The 19,858-nt window shown below is 34.5% G+C and overlaps 1 protein-coding gene across 1 annotated transcript in view; it reads right to left on the bottom strand.

Moving 5' to 3' along the window:
* LOC145265505 (uncharacterized) overlaps positions 1 to 19,858 on the bottom strand; it is a 55,561-nt gene that overhangs the window by 35,289 nt on the left and 414 nt on the right. The window contains exons 2-4 of the mRNA XM_080121404.1: positions 8,904 to 9,013; positions 2,306 to 2,380; positions 104 to 195 (exon numbers count right to left, since the gene is read on the bottom strand). Of these exons, the coding sequence (XP_079977530.1) occupies positions 104 to 195; positions 2,306 to 2,380; positions 8,904 to 8,993 (257 nt within the window). The 5' untranslated portion in view covers positions 8,994 to 9,013. The remainder of the gene's footprint in view (positions 1 to 103; positions 196 to 2,305; positions 2,381 to 8,903; positions 9,014 to 19,858) is intronic.

Genomic DNA, 19,858 nt, shown 5'->3' with positions numbered 1-19,858 from the left:
TGAAGGAACAGCTTTGCTTTGTCACCACTTCTGGTAGCAGCAACGCCGGAAGTTAGGAAGCATATTAGCTGACCATAACCAAAAAATATGTATTAATACTTACAATACCAGGGTGAACCAGAGGATACAGCTGGCTTCTTCAAAGAGTTCAATATTTTCAGATTTGCAATATTTTGGGAACAGAAGTAGGGCTTTCTGGAATGTAAGAAAAACAATTTATTTCGACAATACTGCATCGATTTAAGGATATCATCATATCTGATCATGCCAAGTTTTTATTACTTTTTTTTATTTTAATACTTTTTCTTTTTAGTGAGAGTGCATCTTAAAGAATATGGGAGATGCTCAACCGTTAAACAGCACATGAAACGCTAAATCATTAAATGCCCTATTTTTATTGTATTGAACAGTTCTTTTAAATGAAATTCAGAGAATGGGGTCTCACATCAGCAAGGGAGAGGCCTGATATGCAGAAAAGCAGTCGAGAGGAAGGTCCCTGAAACAGTGCATATTTTCTCCTCATGATCCGACATTATCTGGAGGCCAAAATGAAAAACCCCATAAGTGAAAACAGCTGATATACACAATTATATACACGTCTACAAGTGAAATAACCAAAAAGAGGAAGGTCCCGAAATGGTACATATTCTCTCCTGATGACCCAACATTATCTTGAAGCCGAAATTAAATACTTCATAAGTGAAAACAGCCGATAAGCATGATTATATATAAGCCTACAACATAAGCTGTTCAAAACAATATCTTCTGTCATCCATTTGCTTCATAGAGTTACTGCTGCTGTTTTGGTAGTAAATTTCATTGGCTATCAAGTTTACGTCTGATCTCTTCTTCCAACCCATCTGTGCAATTGTCAGACTCTTCTCTTGCAACTTAGTCCCCTCTACTAAATCATCATCTCTTACCATGCCAATACTGAATCAATTAATGAGCATCAAGGTTAAAGCCTTTGTTAGTATAAATTGGTCCATCATTGCAGCCACTGAGGAGGTGTTCCATTTTCTGTCTGAGATTTCCACAAGGGCAATTGCCTGTTGTTGCCCCCCACCCCACCCCACCCCACCTTTGGCGGTTGCTGGCTATCCTTTCAACCTTTGCTCTTACTTGTTTCATGGTCACTCAATCCTTACTGGTAACAAAGTTTCATATGCTGTCACTGTTAACCTTGACAGTTTTTTTAAACAAATAGTGGCCAATCACTACACTACATTTATTACTGGTGGTAAAAGAAAGGAAGACTTTAAGGATTATGAAATTAACTAGACATTTTAGCCCATTAAAAAAAAAAAACAAGAAAATATTATAGCCTATTGACAGAATGAGTGTTTTATGTTAAATTGATGCTTGAATATGATTAAATTTGTGCTCATTTTTGCATTAAATACTAATTTCTATTAATCTTTAACTGGGCATTAAACAGATACCATAATACTTGGTTCGCTGCACCTTATCATAATAAAGGTTCATACAAAATTTCAGTCAAATTGGCCCAGTAATTTCCGACAAAAAGTCAGAGTAAATGTGATATTGTCATCACTAATCAGTATCAATCCCCATGCATTGAACAGATACCATAATACTTAGTTTGCTGTACCTTATAACAAATGTCGATACAAAATTTCAGTCAGTACAGCCCAGTAGTTTCCGAGAAAAAGTGGACAGTCTAAAAGAAATATAAAAATCAGCAAAATTATTTTCTGTTTCTTTGGATGTAAGTAACGCCACCAAGATTATTTGGATTCTTCGGGCTACTGTTCTCATCTTGAGTGTCATTTTCACAATGTTCTGGTCAATGTAAACTCCGACCTTCTTCAAGTGTATCATGTCAAACTCAGGAACGTTTCTGTCAAACGTAGGAATTTGGATAGAATTTCGAACAGAACCCTTTATTTACTTCATGGAGGTAGCATGCTCTCTTTCCGTCAGCCATGACTGGCAAGTAATTCGCAATTGTATTTTTTGGTCGGCCACACTGAGAATTGAACCTTCAACCTTTAAGAGAAAGTCACTTTGACAATTAATTTTTCCAAATACTTTAACCACTGCGCCATGGATCCAACAAGATACACTTTAAGAAGGTCGGAGGTTACATTGACCGAAATGATGTAAAAATGACACTTCAGATGAAAACAGTAATCCAATGAATCCAAATAATACGAATAACCATTCCTCATCTAAAAAATTCAGAAACTAAGATTATTATCCGTTTCTTTGTAAACCAGCCAGCCATTTCTTTTTTTCTCCTAAACAACATCGGATAGGTAAAGTTAGTATTAAATACACTTACCTCTTCACCATGTTCGGCTTTTTCGTCTGTCAAAGATTCATATAACATGCCATAGATGGTACACCAACGATTTGGCTGAAAATAAAAAAAATTTCTTCTATAATATAAATCTCACCTGTCTGTTTAAATGTATATATGTCTGTCAGGTCATGTCATATGCTACTGGTAACATGTAACCCAGTACTACCTGCCTCATGGTCAGTCACCGGCGACTAAACTGGTTCCCCCACCAGATTTGTTTGGTGAGGAGGGCAGCTAGTCTCCCTGAAGAATTAAAAACAAGACCTTCCAAAGGGCGAATGAACTCTTTTTCTGGGTCAACGGCTAACTAGCACCGTGTATATTTGTGTGTGTGTATATGTGTATTGGGGTGGAGAGGCCTCCCGTAAGCCGTGGTGAAGGCAACCTTTCTAGGAGAAGCAAATCTCTGATTTAAAAAACCATAAAGCGGAAGACCGGTACCCGCATTAAGCTGGTCTGCAGTTTAATTTGTTGCTGGCTATCTTGCTCTTGCTTGTTGCTGGATCTCAACATTTTGAACCGAGAGAGAGACTTAACTGTCGTACAAAGCTAAGACTCTGTAACATCATCTTTGTATAGATACTCCCTCAGGTATTTGGGCTCATGGATTTTAAATGTCTGAGGGAGTGGCACTCGTCTGACAAGACGTTGCAATCATCATGTATTTCTGTCAGTCTAAAACTTTCGACAGACGCAATTGATTTTCACAAGATTAGTATAGTTTTGAAGCTTGACATCTCGGACGATAAATATCGAAAAATTGGCCAAAAACATCAATTCCTTCACTCTTAACTGGGCAGTTTTCTACAAAGAGAAGGTTCATTTTTTGCGTGCCATTTTTGCAAGTCACAGGTTGGATTGACTTTGCCTAATTTTAACATTCCAAACTTCCAGTCACATCATGGAGTAGCAGTAAGATGTCAGATTTTCTTTCATTATCTTTTCTGCCTTTGCGTCACGGGTTCGAGCCTATTTGGCTACTACCACTTTTTTTTTTTTTTTTTGCTCAACACACACCTCCAAATACTTGGGCAACGCCAGGCACCCAGGCTAGTTTTATATATTAGAAAGAAAAAATGCTTTTTTTTTTTTCTAAACATTAGTAAAGGGCAGACGAAGAAATCTTTAGTATTAGTGGACAATCGCCTAGAGATGGTATCTCGATAAAAACACTAGTCCTCATCACCTCATTGGATTGCATCAAGAAGATTATTCAACCTACTAAAAATTTGCTTCATGGTTTTGGTTGTTTTGTTTTTATGGCATATCAACTTTTCCGGTTATTTAATCGTGATTCTGGTCATTTTGGAAAAAGGTTTTAAGCTTTAAGTTCTTAATATCTCTATGATATAAAAAGAAGAGTTTGTTCCCCATGGACTAGTAAATGGCTGGGTCGATTTTTATGAAATTTCACACAAATGGAACTGTATCCGACTTTACAGTTTAATTACACAGCAAGTTTCATATATGAAACTGCATATTATCAGTCTCCCTCTGGTAAAAGGAAAAGAGCTCCGAAAACACGCCTGGTTTCTTCCAGACCCAAATCCCAAAAGACTAAATTAAACAACATGTAGCAGTCGAAATTGCAACAAGCAGGAGCTAATTCTCACAGCTCGAGACTTTAAATCTACTTTCTCCCTGGCTTGTCCAATCACAAGCCAGCTCTCAGTCATGTGACCGAATGTATAAAACATGAAACTGGCAACTACTGCTGGCAGCAGACATCGCCTGGGCCCTTTTGCTCCAGGCTAGTATGAGTACATACAAGACAACCTGGCTATTGTCAAACACCAACTTTCTTCCACGTGCAGTTCACACACATACTCTCTTTCCTACCATGGGACTAATCCTTTAGCTCTGTCTCTACATGGGCGCATGCTCCTACAGCATGTATACACATGAACACTTTTCTCATTTAACCGGCTTGTCTAATCTATGTCTCCACATCAGAAACTCTTTTCACAACTACTATAGATACAAGCGCGCACGAACACTGAATAATTCTCTTTCATTTTTGTACATTTCCAAACAAGACCCCCCCCCACAAAACTTTCACGATAAACACTCGTCTAGCTGAAAACACTAACAATAATTTCCCCCACTGTGCCTAAACCTAAACGTAGATTCCATGAACAAAATTTCTTTCTTAGAACTGCACGCCTATAGAACTGTCTTCGACTATAATATGATTGTCTTCAAGTCCAATGTAAACAAGTTTTTGATGAGCCCTTCCATTTAAGTTAACAAATTTACCCTATTTCCATTACTAATGATTACTATATTGTCCAATTGACTACTGTACACTCTAACCTTTATCCTCGAGTGGCCCCTGGGCCTTGATTAGTGGTGATGCCTATGTAAAAAAAAAAAAAAAAAAAAAAAAAAACTTTCAGTTACTAATCAATTTCTCTCCTAACAAAGATAACCAATAAAGTTGTTTTTAAATGTTAAAATAAGACTTCCTTTCGTTGTCTTCTTTACACAATCTTGTTTGTCACGGCTTACTCTCACCTTTCCAATAATAATCATCATCATAACCGTTATAAAAATATTTTAGGGATGTTAGTGTGACCCAACTAGCCATGATGGTAGGAAACTACCTCAAAAGGGAGATTAAGGAGAGTTGAATTAGAGCTATAGTTGAAAATTGCCCCAAAAGGGGGCCAACGAAAGATGAATTGAAGCCTCTTTTATTTAGATAACAATCCCAGAGGATAGCAGATGATCTTGCAGTTAAAAAGAGAAAGCGTTTGATTGCCGATATGAAATACATTTGCTTTGTAAAAGAAAAAAAAAAAAAATTGAAAATATTAAACAATATTTCTATGAAAAATGATAAATTGGAAATATCTAGCCATTGTTTGGTCTAGCTGTGTTTTTGAAATTCAAAGGTCACAGCTGTGAGTGTTGGCAGGTGCACGAGAAAATCATCGATGGGACATTTTGTTCTGTGGAAAGTTACCTAATTCGTGTGTATGAGGGAAGTGACCAATTCTCCAATCAGGACAAGCCAGAGTGTAGCATGGTGAATTAGGATTGGTTGGATGGAAAACTCCATCTTGGCCAGATGCAACCCACTCTCCTCCCATATATAAGGAGTTGCAGAGTAAGAAAAATCAGTTGGAACTCTAGTTTTTGAGGAATCTGAAGTTTTGAGCAGAGGTCCACTTCCCGACACCCCCAAACTGCATGAAAGCACTTGTCCGTTGACTGATTGATAAACAAGAAAAAGTTCCAGTTGAATACTATTGAAACTACAAGAAAAAGAAAATTATAATAAACATTTACATTTTTATTCCTTTTATTTTATTCTCCTGTGAAAAACTGTACATAATTATTATTACTAGTGAGAAAAACCACCAATTATTATTACTAGTGAGAAAAACCACCAATTATTATTACTAGTGAGAAAAACCACCAATTATTATTACTAGTGAGAAAAACCACCAATTATTATTACTAGTGAGAAAAACCACCAATTATTATTACTAGCGAGAAAAACCACCAATTATTATTACTAGCGAGAAAAACCACCAATTATTATTACTAGCGAGAAAAACCACCAATTATTATTACTAGCGAGAAAAACCACCAATTATTATTACTAGCGAGAAAAACCACCAATTATTATTACTAGCGAGAAAAACCACCAATTATTATTACTAGCGAGAAAAACCACCAATTATTATTACTAGCGAGAAAAACCACCAATTATTATTACTAGCGAGAAAAACCACCAATTATTATTACTAGCGAGAAAAACCACCAATTATTATTACTAGCGAGAAAAACCACCAATTATTATTACTAGCGAGAAAAACCACCAATTATTATTACTAGCGAGAAAAACCACCAATTATTATTACTAGCGAGAAAAACCACCAATTATTATTACTAGCGAGAAAAACCACCAATTATTATTACTAGCGAGAAAAACCACCAATTATTATTACTAGCGAGAAAAACCACCAATTATTATTACTAGCGAGAAAAACCACCAATTATTATTACTAGCGAGAAAAACCACCAATTATTATTACTAGCGAGAAAAACCACCAATTATTATTACTAGCGAGAAAAACCACCAATTATTATTACTAGCGAGAAAAACCACCAATTATTATTACTAGCGAGAAAAACCACCAATTATTATTACTAGCGAGAAAAACAACCAATTATTATTACTAGCGAGAAAAACAACCAATTATTATTACTAGCGAGAAAAACAACCAATTATTATTACTAGCGAGAAAAACAACCAATTATTATTACTAGCGAGAAAAACAACCAATTATTATTACTAGCGAGAAAAACAACCAATTATTATTACTAGCGAGAAAAACAACCAATTATTATTACTAGCGAGAAAAACAACCAATTATTATTACTAGCGAGAAAAACAACCAATTATTATTACTAGCGAGAAAAACAACCAATTATTATTACTAGCGAGAAAAACAACCAATTATTATTACTAGCGAGAAAAACAACCAATTATTATTACTAGCGAGAAAAACAACCAATTATTATTACTAGCGAGAAAAACAACCAATTATTATTACTAGCGAGAAAAACAACCAATTATTATTACTAGCGAGAAAAACAACCAATTATTATTACTAGCGAGAAAAACAACCAATTATTATTACTAGCGAGAAAAACAACCAATTATTATTACTAGCGAGAAAAACAACCAATTATTATTACTAGCGAGAAAAACAACCAATTATTATTACTAGCGAGAAAAACAACCAATTATTATTACTAGCGAGAAAAACAACCAATTATTATTACTAGCGAGAAAAACAACCAATTATTATTACTAGCGAGAAAAACAACCAATTATTATTACTAGCGAGAAAAACAACCAATTATTATTACTAGCGAGAAAAACAACCAATTATTATTACTAGCGAGAAAAACAACCAATTATTATTACTAGCGAGAAAAACAACCAATTATTATTACTAGCGAGAAAAACAACCAATTATTATTACTAGCGAGAAAAACAACCAATTATTATTACTAGCGAGAAAAACAACCAATTATTATTACTAGCGAGAAAAACAACCAATTATTATTACTAGCGAGAAAAACAACCAATTATTATTACTAGCGAGAAAAACAACCAATTATTATTACTAGCAAGAAAAACAACCAATTATTATTACTAGCGAGAAAAACAACCAATTATTATTACTAGCGAGAAAAACAACCAATTATTATTACTAGCGAGAAAAACAACCAATTATTATTACTAGCGAGAAAAACAACCAATTATTATTACTAGCGAGAAAAACAACCAATTATTATTACTAGCGAGAAAAACAACCAATTATTATTACTAGCGAGAAAAACAACCAATTATTATTACTAGCGAGAAAAACAACCAATTATTATTATTAGCGAGAAAAACAACCAATTATTATTACTAGCGAGAAAAACAACCAATTATTACTAGCGAGAAAAACAACCAATTATTATTACTAGCGAGAAAAACAACCAATTATTATTACTAGCGAGAAAAACAACCAATTATTATTACTAGCGAGAAAAACAACCAATTATTATTACTAGCGAGAAAAACAACCAATTATTATTACTAGCGAGAAAAACAACCAATTATTATTACTAGCGAGAAAAACAACCAATTATTATTACTAGCGAGAAAAACAACCAATTATTATTACTAGCGAGAAAAACAACCAATTATTATTACTAGTGAGAAAAACAACCAATTATTATTACTAGTGAGAAAAACAACCAATTATTATTACTAGTGTGAAAAACAACCAATTATTATTACTAGTGTGAAAAACAACCAATTATTATTACTAGTGAGAAAAACAACCAATTATTATTACTAGTGTGAAAAACAACCAATTATTATTACTAGTGAGAAAAACAACCAATTATTATTACTAGTGAGAAAAACAACCAATTATTATTACTAGTGAGAAAAACAACCAATTATTATTACTAGTGAGAAAAACAACCAATTATTATTACTAGTGAGAAAAACAACCAATTATTATTACTAGTGAGAAAAACAACCAAATTAAGTGATCTTTTTCAGTGGCCAACAAAAAAGAGAGGATCGTCAACTATCACATCCAGCACCCAGACAGCAGTGTCATATCAACTGTTTTCATGGAAGGGACCGAGACGTCGTTGGATCTACGATCTCTTAAGCACCTGCTTCTCTCTGTGCTCCAATGGTATCACCACGGTAGCAACATTTCTTGACAACCTCAATAGCTTCGCTAGCTTGATCATCATCATACTATACAAATTCAAAGATTCTTTTGTTGGTATTGGTTTACCCGATATTTTTCTAGTCAGAATTCTTCTGGGTACTTACCAGACCAGAGGGACCACGAGAACATCTTAAGTTAAAGTGATTTTTGTGGATTGAACTGGATTCGAACTTGGAACACCTAGGTCATCACTGTGCCATTAACCACTAGATTACCCCCCCCCCCACCACCACTATGCTATGTAGATATACTTTGTCCAAATCCAAAAACAGACAAAAAAACAGGGGGGAAAAAAAAATATAAAAAAAAAATCTTACGTCCAGTTTTCGAAAATCTGTGTCCTTGACAAACGCCAACGATGAAGTAAGATCATCAATAGAGAGAATCGGAAACATGTATTCGGACATCGTGACAATTTGCCGTCAACCTAGAAAAAAAAAAAAAAAAATCTGATATGTTTATAAGGTTAAAAAGGAGTCACTCTTAACCCAAAATATAGCCAAGCATTTCCACACAATTGATAGATCTTTGACTAATTTGCATATTGATTTAAAAAAAAAAAAAATAAAAAATAACATCATTAATTCACTATTATTATTTTCTAATTCAGTGACTATTTTAATTTTATTATACCACCATTTTTGAAATACCAGCATATTTTCTCATTAAAAAAAAAAAAAAAAAAAAAAAAAAAAATGGAGGATTTAGCAGGGAAGCCAATAAGTATCACTGACATTTATATCGTAGATTTCTATCAATATTTTGCTTATTTTTGGACTTTTAAGCCATTATTGACACTCCAAAGATTGTGTTTTTGTCAGCCATGTTGATTGCCGGTTTAACTTACGAATCCGACACTGCTTGCTTTTCAAACCAAATAAACGCTTAAAATTCCGTAAAAACCACACTAAACTTATCCAGGTAAGTAGAAGAGTAACTGATCTTGTCTTTAGTAACATTTATTTGTTAACAAGTTGGATTTTTTATCCTTTTTGTTCATTTTTTGGGTTTCCTTTCTAAATATGCAAAAAGGGGGTTTCTTCAGATTCATAAACAGACTTTTACTCCAGAAAATTCACGTCCACACCAGTCTATGCCTATGAAACTTGCCGGACGAGAGCAAATGACCTACGAAAACTGGAGTTGTTTGATTATTAGTGTTTGTGTCACATCCTTTGTATTCACTGGCAGCAGTTCATCTCAAATGCTGCTGTTCATTCTCACTGCAATATATCCTCTTTACAAGCTCTCCTATCAAGACATCCTCGCTGGTTCGGTCACACTCTTCATAGTCACCCAGATGATTTCATCTATGAAACCATATGTGTTTAACCTTGAATGTAGATTCTATGAACAAAACTTCTTTCTTAGAATTACACGTCGGTGGAACTTCCATTTTGGGCACTCTGGTTACCAAAAATAATAATTGTCCCAGTATAGAGGGTTTCCCCTCCATTGACTGGTACAAATTATTTTAAGTGCAGCATCTGCCGGAACAGATGGTATTTATTTGCTCCCCCACTGAGCAAATTAGGCACAAGGCCGTTTTTAATGTGAGGTAAAAACCAGCTCCCCTAAAAGGGGTCACTCTGGTTACCAAAAATAATAATTGTTCCAGTATAGAGGGTTTCCCCTCCATTGACTGGTACAAACCATCTTAAGTGCAGCATCTGCCGGAACAGATACTACACTTTGATCCCGGCCCGAAGGCCAAGTAGGTATTACTAAGACTCTTTGCAATAATGGTTTTCCATTGCAAATCGTAGAATCTACAATAAGAAATAAAATTTCTAATTTCAATAAAATTAAACAGGCATCTGTTGACAAAAGCCCTATCTACCTACGCATACCTTGGCCGGTAATATAAGCAATAGGTTTGCCAAGCAAATTTCTTCTGTCGTACAACAATGTTATTTTGTATCAAATACCAGTGTTGTTTTTTCTTGTAGACCCATTTTATCTTCAATTTGCAAACGTTCTCCGCTCACCCCCACCATAACAATTCCATTATTTATTTGTTCAGATGTAGTTGCGGTGTGCGGTCAAATGTCTTCAAAAATTAGATAACAGGGTAAAACATGTTACATCCAAAATTCGGAATCAAAATTACTTACCTTCAGACATTTTGAGCAATACCCATGGCTAATAATCGTTTTTAAGACAATATATTGATAATTCGCGGATATGGTTGTTTTAGCAATGTTGTTTTTCTGTTTTTTGTTGCAAATAAAAAGTAATCTAATAATCATTTTTATGACAACAATTTATTGATAATTTAATGATTTTAAATTTTTCTCACAATTTAAAATTTTCTTTTAAATCGTACAGAAGTTATATTGATAATATTAATTTATAATAATGCTACATCGTTTTACATATGGGGAGGGGAGTAATTCTGTGGTGACTTTTGGAGGTACCAAGCAGTCACCCGCAATTTTTATAGAACCAGTAGCAGCTTTAACCTTGCGAATGTGTGTATTTTAATTGCAAGAACTGTCGATAGAGGGCATGTGTCCGCTGAACAGGGGTCGATAAATTGCATCACTCCATTCATTGGGGGGGGGGGGAGAATAAAAAATAAATAAAAATTTCTATGATTTTTTATAAATAAAAACTCCTATATTAAAATTATATTTTGTATTTTGTTCTATTGACAAACCAAAAATTATATTTTGATGTTCATACAATCTTTCTGTGAAAAAAAATTCTTGTAATGTTTCATGTTTTTAAAATTATATTTTGCTACAATTATATTTGATATATTTTTATACGGTCAATGTTAAGTTTCTTTCCAACTCCCCCAAAAACTTAAAAATGACGACTTTTATAGGTTTTCGGTGGTGCTGAAAACGAATATCACATTTAAATTTGGGGCAAATAAGTAGTTTTTAAGATGTGAAGAAATTACATTTTCAAAAAGTGGGGGATCACTTCACTATATAAATTTAACATAAAATTTAACCAATTTAACTTTTTTGAACCTTGAACATTACCTTTATTAATGCTATATAGAGAATATGGCTATATTGAAGATCTTAACTGTAAACTAAAGCTCTCAAATATTTGCGTTTTTTAATATTGTTATGCTGAAGATTGGGTTGACTTTCTTCTAATGGGTTGAGGGTACCGGATTGACAGTTCCTGGCTGCTGTTCCTGACTGGTAGTACAGGTGCCCTAACTCTTTGGTAGCGCTTAGAGCGGCTGCTCCATCAACAGTTGAATAATATCGGGTTGTTTGTAGTGCCATGACGCGCATGGAAAGGGACCCTGCACTCATCCCCGGTGGGCTTTCCTGAGGCCACAATCCTAATTGGAGAAAGGTCGGCTGATGGTCTACTTGTGATGCATGTCTGATGCTCTGCATAACCTCTTGTTTAGCTCCCTCTTACCTAAACCGAAACTCTTTAAAAATATGACTACAGTACAATCTAAAAATAAGCTTAAACCAGGCTTAGGGACAAACAAATTCAACTTGACTCCTCCCTTGAGGCTTGCATTCACAAATATCCGTGGGCTTAGAACTAATTTAGCTGATGTTGAAGCATTTCTCTTAACAAATACCCCAGATATCTTAGCACTAAGTGAGACTAACCTACACTCCTCCATCCCCTCTAACCACTTTAACATACCTGGATATCTCCCACTCTGCCGTACGGACTCTGACACACGTGCACGGACTTGGATTTTACATTCTTAATACCCTCCCCCTGACTAGAGAAACAAACCTAGAAACGGATGCTTTAGACTAAACTTGCAACACAATATTAGCTACTTTTATTTTCTCTACCGCTCTCCCTCGACTCAGGACTGCACCATAATAAACAAAATCTGACAGCATAGACACGGCACTGTCACTCGACACAATCGCACAAATACATGTATTTGGTGACTTTGATGTCCACCACAAAAACTGGCTTGCATTCTCTACTTACAGATGCAGCGGGCAGCACAACTGATAGCTTCACTATATCTCACTCCCTATCACAAATTGTTACATTTCCAACCCGTTTCCCTGACCAGGAAGAACAACACGCACCACTTCTAGATCTGTTTTTGACCACAGTTCCTGATGACTGCATAACGAAGGCCCACAGCCCACTCGGGAACGCTGATCATGCAGTGATATTGGTTGAAATCACCCTAAACTCTAGAGCCAAAACTGAAGAGCCAGTGCTCAAAACAACGAGATATTATAAAAAGCCTGATTAGGAAGCCATCAGGGAACTAATCAGAGAGGTCCCATGGAGAAATATTTTTTCTCTCCCTGCTGAACAGTGTGCAAACGAGACCACTGACTGGTTCAAAACTGCAATCGAAGCGCATGTTCCCATGCGGAAATTTTATAGTAAGCCCCACTCTCCCCAATGGTTTACGTTGACTTGCGCAACTGCCATTGCTCAAAAGCAGCATGCATACCACAGATTTAACAGACATAAGTCCAGTTCAAACAGACTGAAGTATATAGAAGCTAGAAATAACGTTAAGAAAGAAATAGCGACAGCTAAGAGAGAATTTACGGAAACCACTAAAAAACACACCGAAGCACAAAAACTAGGAACTCGAGACTTCTGGAAAATCTACAACAGTGTAGTAAATAATGAGCAATCAACAATTCCCCCACTAACCAACAATCACGAGGTTGTCTCCTCAGCAACCGACAAGGCTAACATGCTTGCCAGTCGGTTTGCCTCAAACTCCACACTGGACCCTTCCAACCACCCCCTACCTGACTTTCCTATGCGGACAGATGCCACGCTAGACGATCTGAAAATCACCCCTGCTCAGGTGCATGCCATCATAAAAACCTTGACACTTCAAAAGCATGTGGACCCGATCTCATCCCAGCTGTGCTATTAAAAAAGTGCTCAGCCGAAGTAGCTCCAGTTCTCTCCAAACTCTACAACAAATGCCTTAATGAAGCTTGCTTTCCGGGCTGTTGGAAAACTGCTTCTGTTGTACCAGTATTCAAGAATTCTGGCGAAAGGACTGACCCATCAAATTATCGCCCCATTAGCCTCCTGCCACATTTTGCCAAAATATTTGAGACCTTAATTAACCATGCTCTAGTCCATCACCTTACAGATGTTAAACTTCTGACTGACCAACAATATGGATTTAACAAGCCTGTTCCACAGCAGACATCCTAACTAATCTCTGAACGTATATACCATTCACTGGACAAAGCGGGGGAGGGCAGAGCGGTAGCTCTAGATATATCTAAGGCTTTTGACAGGGTATGGCATGAGCGTCTCCTCAGGAAAATTAGATCATACGGTATCACTGGTAGAATACTTAACATAATTAAATCCTTCTTAGATAAGAGAAAAATCCAGGTTGTCCTCGACGGTCGTACATCTAAACAATGATATAAATGCGGGAGTGCCCCAGGGTTCTATCCTTGGACCTCTATTGTTCCTGATATTCATAAATGACCTCCCAGACAAAATTGCCTCTGAGATGGGTATATATGCTGATGACACTACACTCTATGGCAGGCACGACAGGAAGACGAATGAACACATTTCTAAAGAAATGGCAGAAACACTAGAGGAAGACCTCTAATCTGTAGTGGAATGGGGACAAAAATCGTTGGTCACGTTCAATACCGCCAAGACTAAACTAGTTTCATTCAATAATTACAAGAAACCCTCTCTTACCACCTATAGCAATGGCCAACGACTCTTTATCTGAGAGTACATCTTTCAAACTCTTTGGCCTAACGTTCACAGGAAACACGAGTTGGAACAATTACATTGAAGGCATTGCCAGGGCCGCTGCAAGAAAGGTGGGCTCTCTCTACCGTGCTAGACAACTACTAACACCCGAAAGTATCCTGTACCTCTATAAGGCCACCATTCGCCCATGTATGGAGTATTGCTGTCACATTTGGGCTGGTGCATCTGCTACTAGTCTCTCACTCCTTGACAAGGTTCAAAAGAGAGTCACAAACCTGATAGGCCCTGAACTGGCATCTAAGCTTCAGCCTCTGTCCCATCGACGAAATGCTGCATCCCTCTGCCTTTTCTACAAGTATTTTAGTGGTGAATGCTCTGACGAACTGCAATCACTTGTACCCCCACGACGTGAGCACCCTCGACAAACCCGACAGGCTTCTAAATCCCACCCCTACACTGTAGAGATCCCTAGATGTAAAAGATCTTTCTACTCCAATAGTTTCTTCCCCAGAACCGCTAGACTTTGGAATTCCATTCCAGGTCCCTGCTTCCCCAACAGTACTGACGTGCAGAAGTTCAAGTGTAACGTGAACCGACATCTTGCTGCCTAAATCCCTACATACTTGTCCGTATTAATGAATTCGATATAACTCGAAGAAAAATTAATTTCTCGAACTACCGATATTACCATCGAATTAAGCATCGTTTATTTAATATTTTAACATAAAAAAATTATAATAGCAAAAATATTTCTACTTTTTTAAATTACAGATTTGGCATAATTTTTATATGCAAGATTTTAATAATTTCCTTGCTTGCAAGAACGTGAAACTTTCGGTGTAACATAATTTTTATATAATCTCGGACAATAATAATAAAAAAAAAATTTAAAAACAGGAACATAAAAAATAATTAAATTAAAAAATGATAAAAATTGATACAAACGTTCAGAATAGGAACGTATGAATACGTCCGGGGGAGGAGGAGGAAAAAAAAAAAAAATCTGACAACCCTACCTCCTTTTACTATCATGACTTCATTTTGAAACAGCGTTTCAATTGGCTGAAATTTGGGGCCTCCTTATAATGGTGTTTACAAAATTTTAGTTTGTTGCGTTTTTGTCGAACGGTAAATTACTTGCTTTTTGAGGGCTAATTAAGTTTTTTTTTTTTTTTTTTTTTTAAATTTAATTCAGTATATTAGGACTTGACTAATTATCTTTGAAATAGACCCAGAAAACTAATATTTATCTTTTAAAGGATTTTTATAACGAATTTATTTAACTTCAAAATTTAGCTGAATTAGCTCGCTGTAAAAACATTTTTCATAACTTTTTTTTTTTTTTTCACGTGTACAAATATTTTTTTTCCTTGAGAGACTAAAGTTAATTTTCTAATCTTTCAAATACAATCAAAAAGTAGTCGGAAACCTACAAAAAAAATTATGATAAATCAGCTTTCAAAACTAGGTCTCCCTATTTTTGTCCGTACCTATATAGGAATCTGAGGGTTCGGAGTTAGAAGAATTGGAAGACAGAGGTGAGAGTCAAGAGTTGATGAGAGATAGTCTGTTGGAGAGGAGAGCCCTTTAGAAGCGAAAGGTAGATTAGACCATGTAAATCAAAGTTTGAATTCGTGACGTCACCGATCGGTCGATTGAATAAAAAACCAAATATGTTTGTAACTGTTCGTCTCGTCATGTGTTTTTTTTTATTATCTTATAACGAACTTTGTGTAAACCCTTTCAAGTTATGTCCTCCCCTCCATCATAAGTGAAGTATCTCCTCCTCACTACATGTGTATAAGAACTGTTGTTACATATATTATGCAGTCTGTATTAATAATAATCGCTAAGAATTGTCATCGTTATATATGTGCCCCCAATATGAATCCCCGTTAATGTGTCCGCAATACGAGTCCCCAGCTACACAACAATAATTCTAAAAACATGTTTCATGTTTTTAACATGTATTTTATTTTCACGTATAAATCACTCGTTTAAAAGAAATAATATTAAAACATTAAAAGTATATTTTTTATACAATAAATATTTCGCTTTTCTTATATTTCTTTGTTATTTATTTCGTTTTAATATATTTTTGCGTTCTCGGAGACACTTGTTTATATTTGAGGTTCAGAGTAGAGAGCATTTCTCATTTAAAGAATAGTGGTCGATAACTCGTCTCAGTTGCCTCACGACATTGTCATGCAGAAGTGCCAAAATAAATAAACTTTTTACTCGAAATGACTCCGCATGTTATAATGATTAAAATAAGAAACATTTTTATTCCCGGTGCAGACTTATTTTCTTATATCACCCACAAACCCTATTTAGTGACATTACCGGAGGTTTAATTCCTTAAAAGTTGTAAACAAATTACTTATTCTACCTTAGTTCGAGTTGCACTCCCAAATTTAGAGTTAGTAGCAGTCATAGATTTTTTTTAATACAATTTTTCAACGGTTAAGCGGCAAGCAACCAGTTATTAGTATTATTTGGATTCATCGGACTACTGTTCTCATCTCGAGTGTGATTTTCACAACGTTTCGGTCAACGTAACCCCCCGACCTTTGTCAGGGGGTATCTTGACGAACTTGGGAATGTTTCTGTCGATCTCAGAAATTTGGACGGAATTTTGAGCGGAACCCCTTTATTTACTTCACGAGTTCAACAGAAATGTTAAGAATTTTCCTTTAAATTCAAGTTATAAACATTTACATAATCAATTCTTAATGCTGCAATATTTTAAGTTGGGTTTGTAGGTAGAAAAGTAACTTATCTTGCCTATGATAACATTTGTTATAAATTCGTTTTTTTTTTTTACAACTTTTTCAAATCTATGTGTACAGTAATACAAACCCAAAAACAAATATATAACAAATGTTATAGGCAAGCAAGATAAGTTACTTTTCTAACTAACTAATCTAATATTTTAGCGTTTTTATTTAATGTAACATGTTTATTCAGCTCAAAAAACAGTGTTTACCGATGTATTGGAAAATTAAAATGGTGCCTGACTCTTTTTGACACGGTAAATTTGGGAAAAGGAGTTAAAAATAAAAAACTAGACAAAATACTGTTAGAAACTCAATATATGTTACCGGGACATTGGCTGACATATTCGGTGGGTTTTTAACAGTATTTTGTATATTTTTAACTTCTTTTCCCAAACTTACTGTGTCAAAGAGAGAGTCGGGCGCCATTTTTAATTTTCCAATACATCGGTAAACATTGTTTTTCGAGCTGAATAAACATGTTGCATTAAATAAAAACACTAAAAACATATCCAGTTAGATAGAAAAGTAACTTGCCGTTGATAACACTTATTTGTTATATATTTGTTTTTTTGACAACTTTTTCGAATCTATGTGTACAGTAATACAAACCCTTTAAGTTATAAATTTATTATATTTTTTACTAGAATATCTTGTCCTTTTCTTTTCCAGTTTTAACAACCAGTCCTTTACTTTTCCATGTTTAAGCATAAAACCATATTACTTTTCATGCTCGCATTTTTCTATTGTAATCCATGTTTTTTTTTGTGTAGGGTAGGAAGTTAAAATATAGGGTTTTTCTTTTTTGGAGATTTTGTTTCAATTTAGTGGTTTTTGAAAATTTCAGATGGCAAAAGTTACAAATCTAGCAATTTTCTGGAGATTTCTCTTCCCTGATCTAGCGGATCTTTAAAAATCTGTTGGCAACACTGGAACGTTATTATTTTAGCACGGTAACATAAGTGATTAAGTACCAATAGTTGTTAATTTATTATTTGATAAATACTGAAAATTTCACTAAAATTGGTTAATTTCCTGACTTTTGGTGAATTTTTAAGCAAAGGGAGGGCTCAAAATGTTTATACATTTTGAGCATCGGCATTCATTTTGCCCATACCTACTACTTTTTCGATATTTTCATTTTTGAATGTCTTGATTAAACTGTACAAGTACCCAATGTTTATAAATTCTTGTAAACTTAGCTTTCTATAAAAAAAATAAAGAAAATTCTTTTTTTTTAATGGAGGTAATGAATTTTGCACCGAAAAGTCTTTGTGTCATGATACTTTAAGTCATCTCCTGATGACAAACACGACATTGCATCTACGATGCAAGTATTTTTCATTCTTTGAGGAAATTATGAGAAGAATCAGTCCTTTGTCCACTCAAATAGTTGCGTAAGCGTTTTTTTTTTTTATTGTTATAAATGTACACAAAAATAAAAAAAAATAAAAAATATATATATATATATATATATAGTGGAGAAAAAATAAAAATAAATTTAAAATAAAATAAAAACAAGCACAAAATAAAAGTATGAATGAAATTTACTCAAAGAAAAAAAAAATCGGTGCTAGTGCACTTCTATGTGTGTCAGAAACTTCGTGAAAAATATCAAATAATTCGACCCCCTGTCTTTCCAAGCTTATAACTACTCAAAAAATGTAATTTAAACCATAATTTTTTTTTCCATTAAAAGGGGCAAGGACCAAGATTTGATTAAAAAACAAAAATACAAACAACGTGTTTTTTTTTTGTTTTTTTTTAAATTAGAATATATTTATTGATCTTTTATCTTCAATTTGTGATATATAAAGCTTTGGCACATTAATTATTTACTTTTTAATAAATATTTCAAAATAGGGGGGGCGTGAATTAAAAAACACGTTTGTCTAAAATATTATATTCAGTTTATTGGAAAGAGCATAAAATTTCACACTGACCCTGAAAATATCGTAAAAATTGAATCAATAGAAAAATTGATGGATTTTGAAAGTTTAAAAATTGAAAAATACTGAACTTGCAAAATTCAATTAATTTCATTAGTTTTTTTTTGTTTTTTTTTTTTAATAAAAAAAAATATTTCTATTACTTTTTATACAACTTTAATAGTTTTTGGAAGTATAATCCATAAAGAAAATAAACAACCTACTTTTAAAAGAGAAATTACGAGTTTTTTTTTATACAGTATTTTATTCGCAGTTTCGTGTTAGGGGTGTCAAAAATTCATACAAAAATTACTTCCGCGCTATTTTTTTAAAATCGTATTTCCAAGTTTAATTAAAGTTTTAGGATATTTAATTTTTTTTATTATTCAATTGTAAGGTTAAAGTATAGAATAGGTAGAAAACACCCTCCCCTTCCCATATTAAGGACTTTTTAAATAATAACGTTATTATTTCAGCACGCACGGATCAATAAGTGCAGTGTTTGCCGTTTTGATTTTTTGGAACTAGTGTACTTAAAGTGCACTAGTACCAAAAAAATCGAAACAGAAAACACGCTCAATTAATTCGGAGTTTAAAATCAATTTGGCATTGTTTTTTTTGGGGGGGGGGGGCCTGAAAAGGTTTTTCATGGCTAAATAGACCAATGTTTGCGAAGGTTCCATACTCGTCATCAAATTTCAAGACCTTTATTATCCCATGTATTCCGTATCGTATAATAGTCATGTTTATTTTTACGCGATAAAATTTGTATTAAAGACGTCGAGTGGCTCTAAAATGGGTGATCGATTTACTTTAACATTGCATTAGAAACTGAGGACACCCCTACAAATACTTATTTTATTTTTTGATAATCTGGTAGATTAATGTCCATTC

This window comes from Euprymna scolopes, chromosome 40 (genome assembly GCF_053919585.1).
Source record: "Euprymna scolopes isolate OS-2025 chromosome 40, ASM5391958v1, whole genome shotgun sequence".
NCBI classification, from domain to species: Eukaryota; Metazoa; Mollusca; class Cephalopoda; order Sepiida; family Sepiolidae; genus Euprymna; species Euprymna scolopes.
Note: the sequence above shows the minus strand (reverse complement) of the source record. Positions and strands in the feature narration are given on the sequence as shown.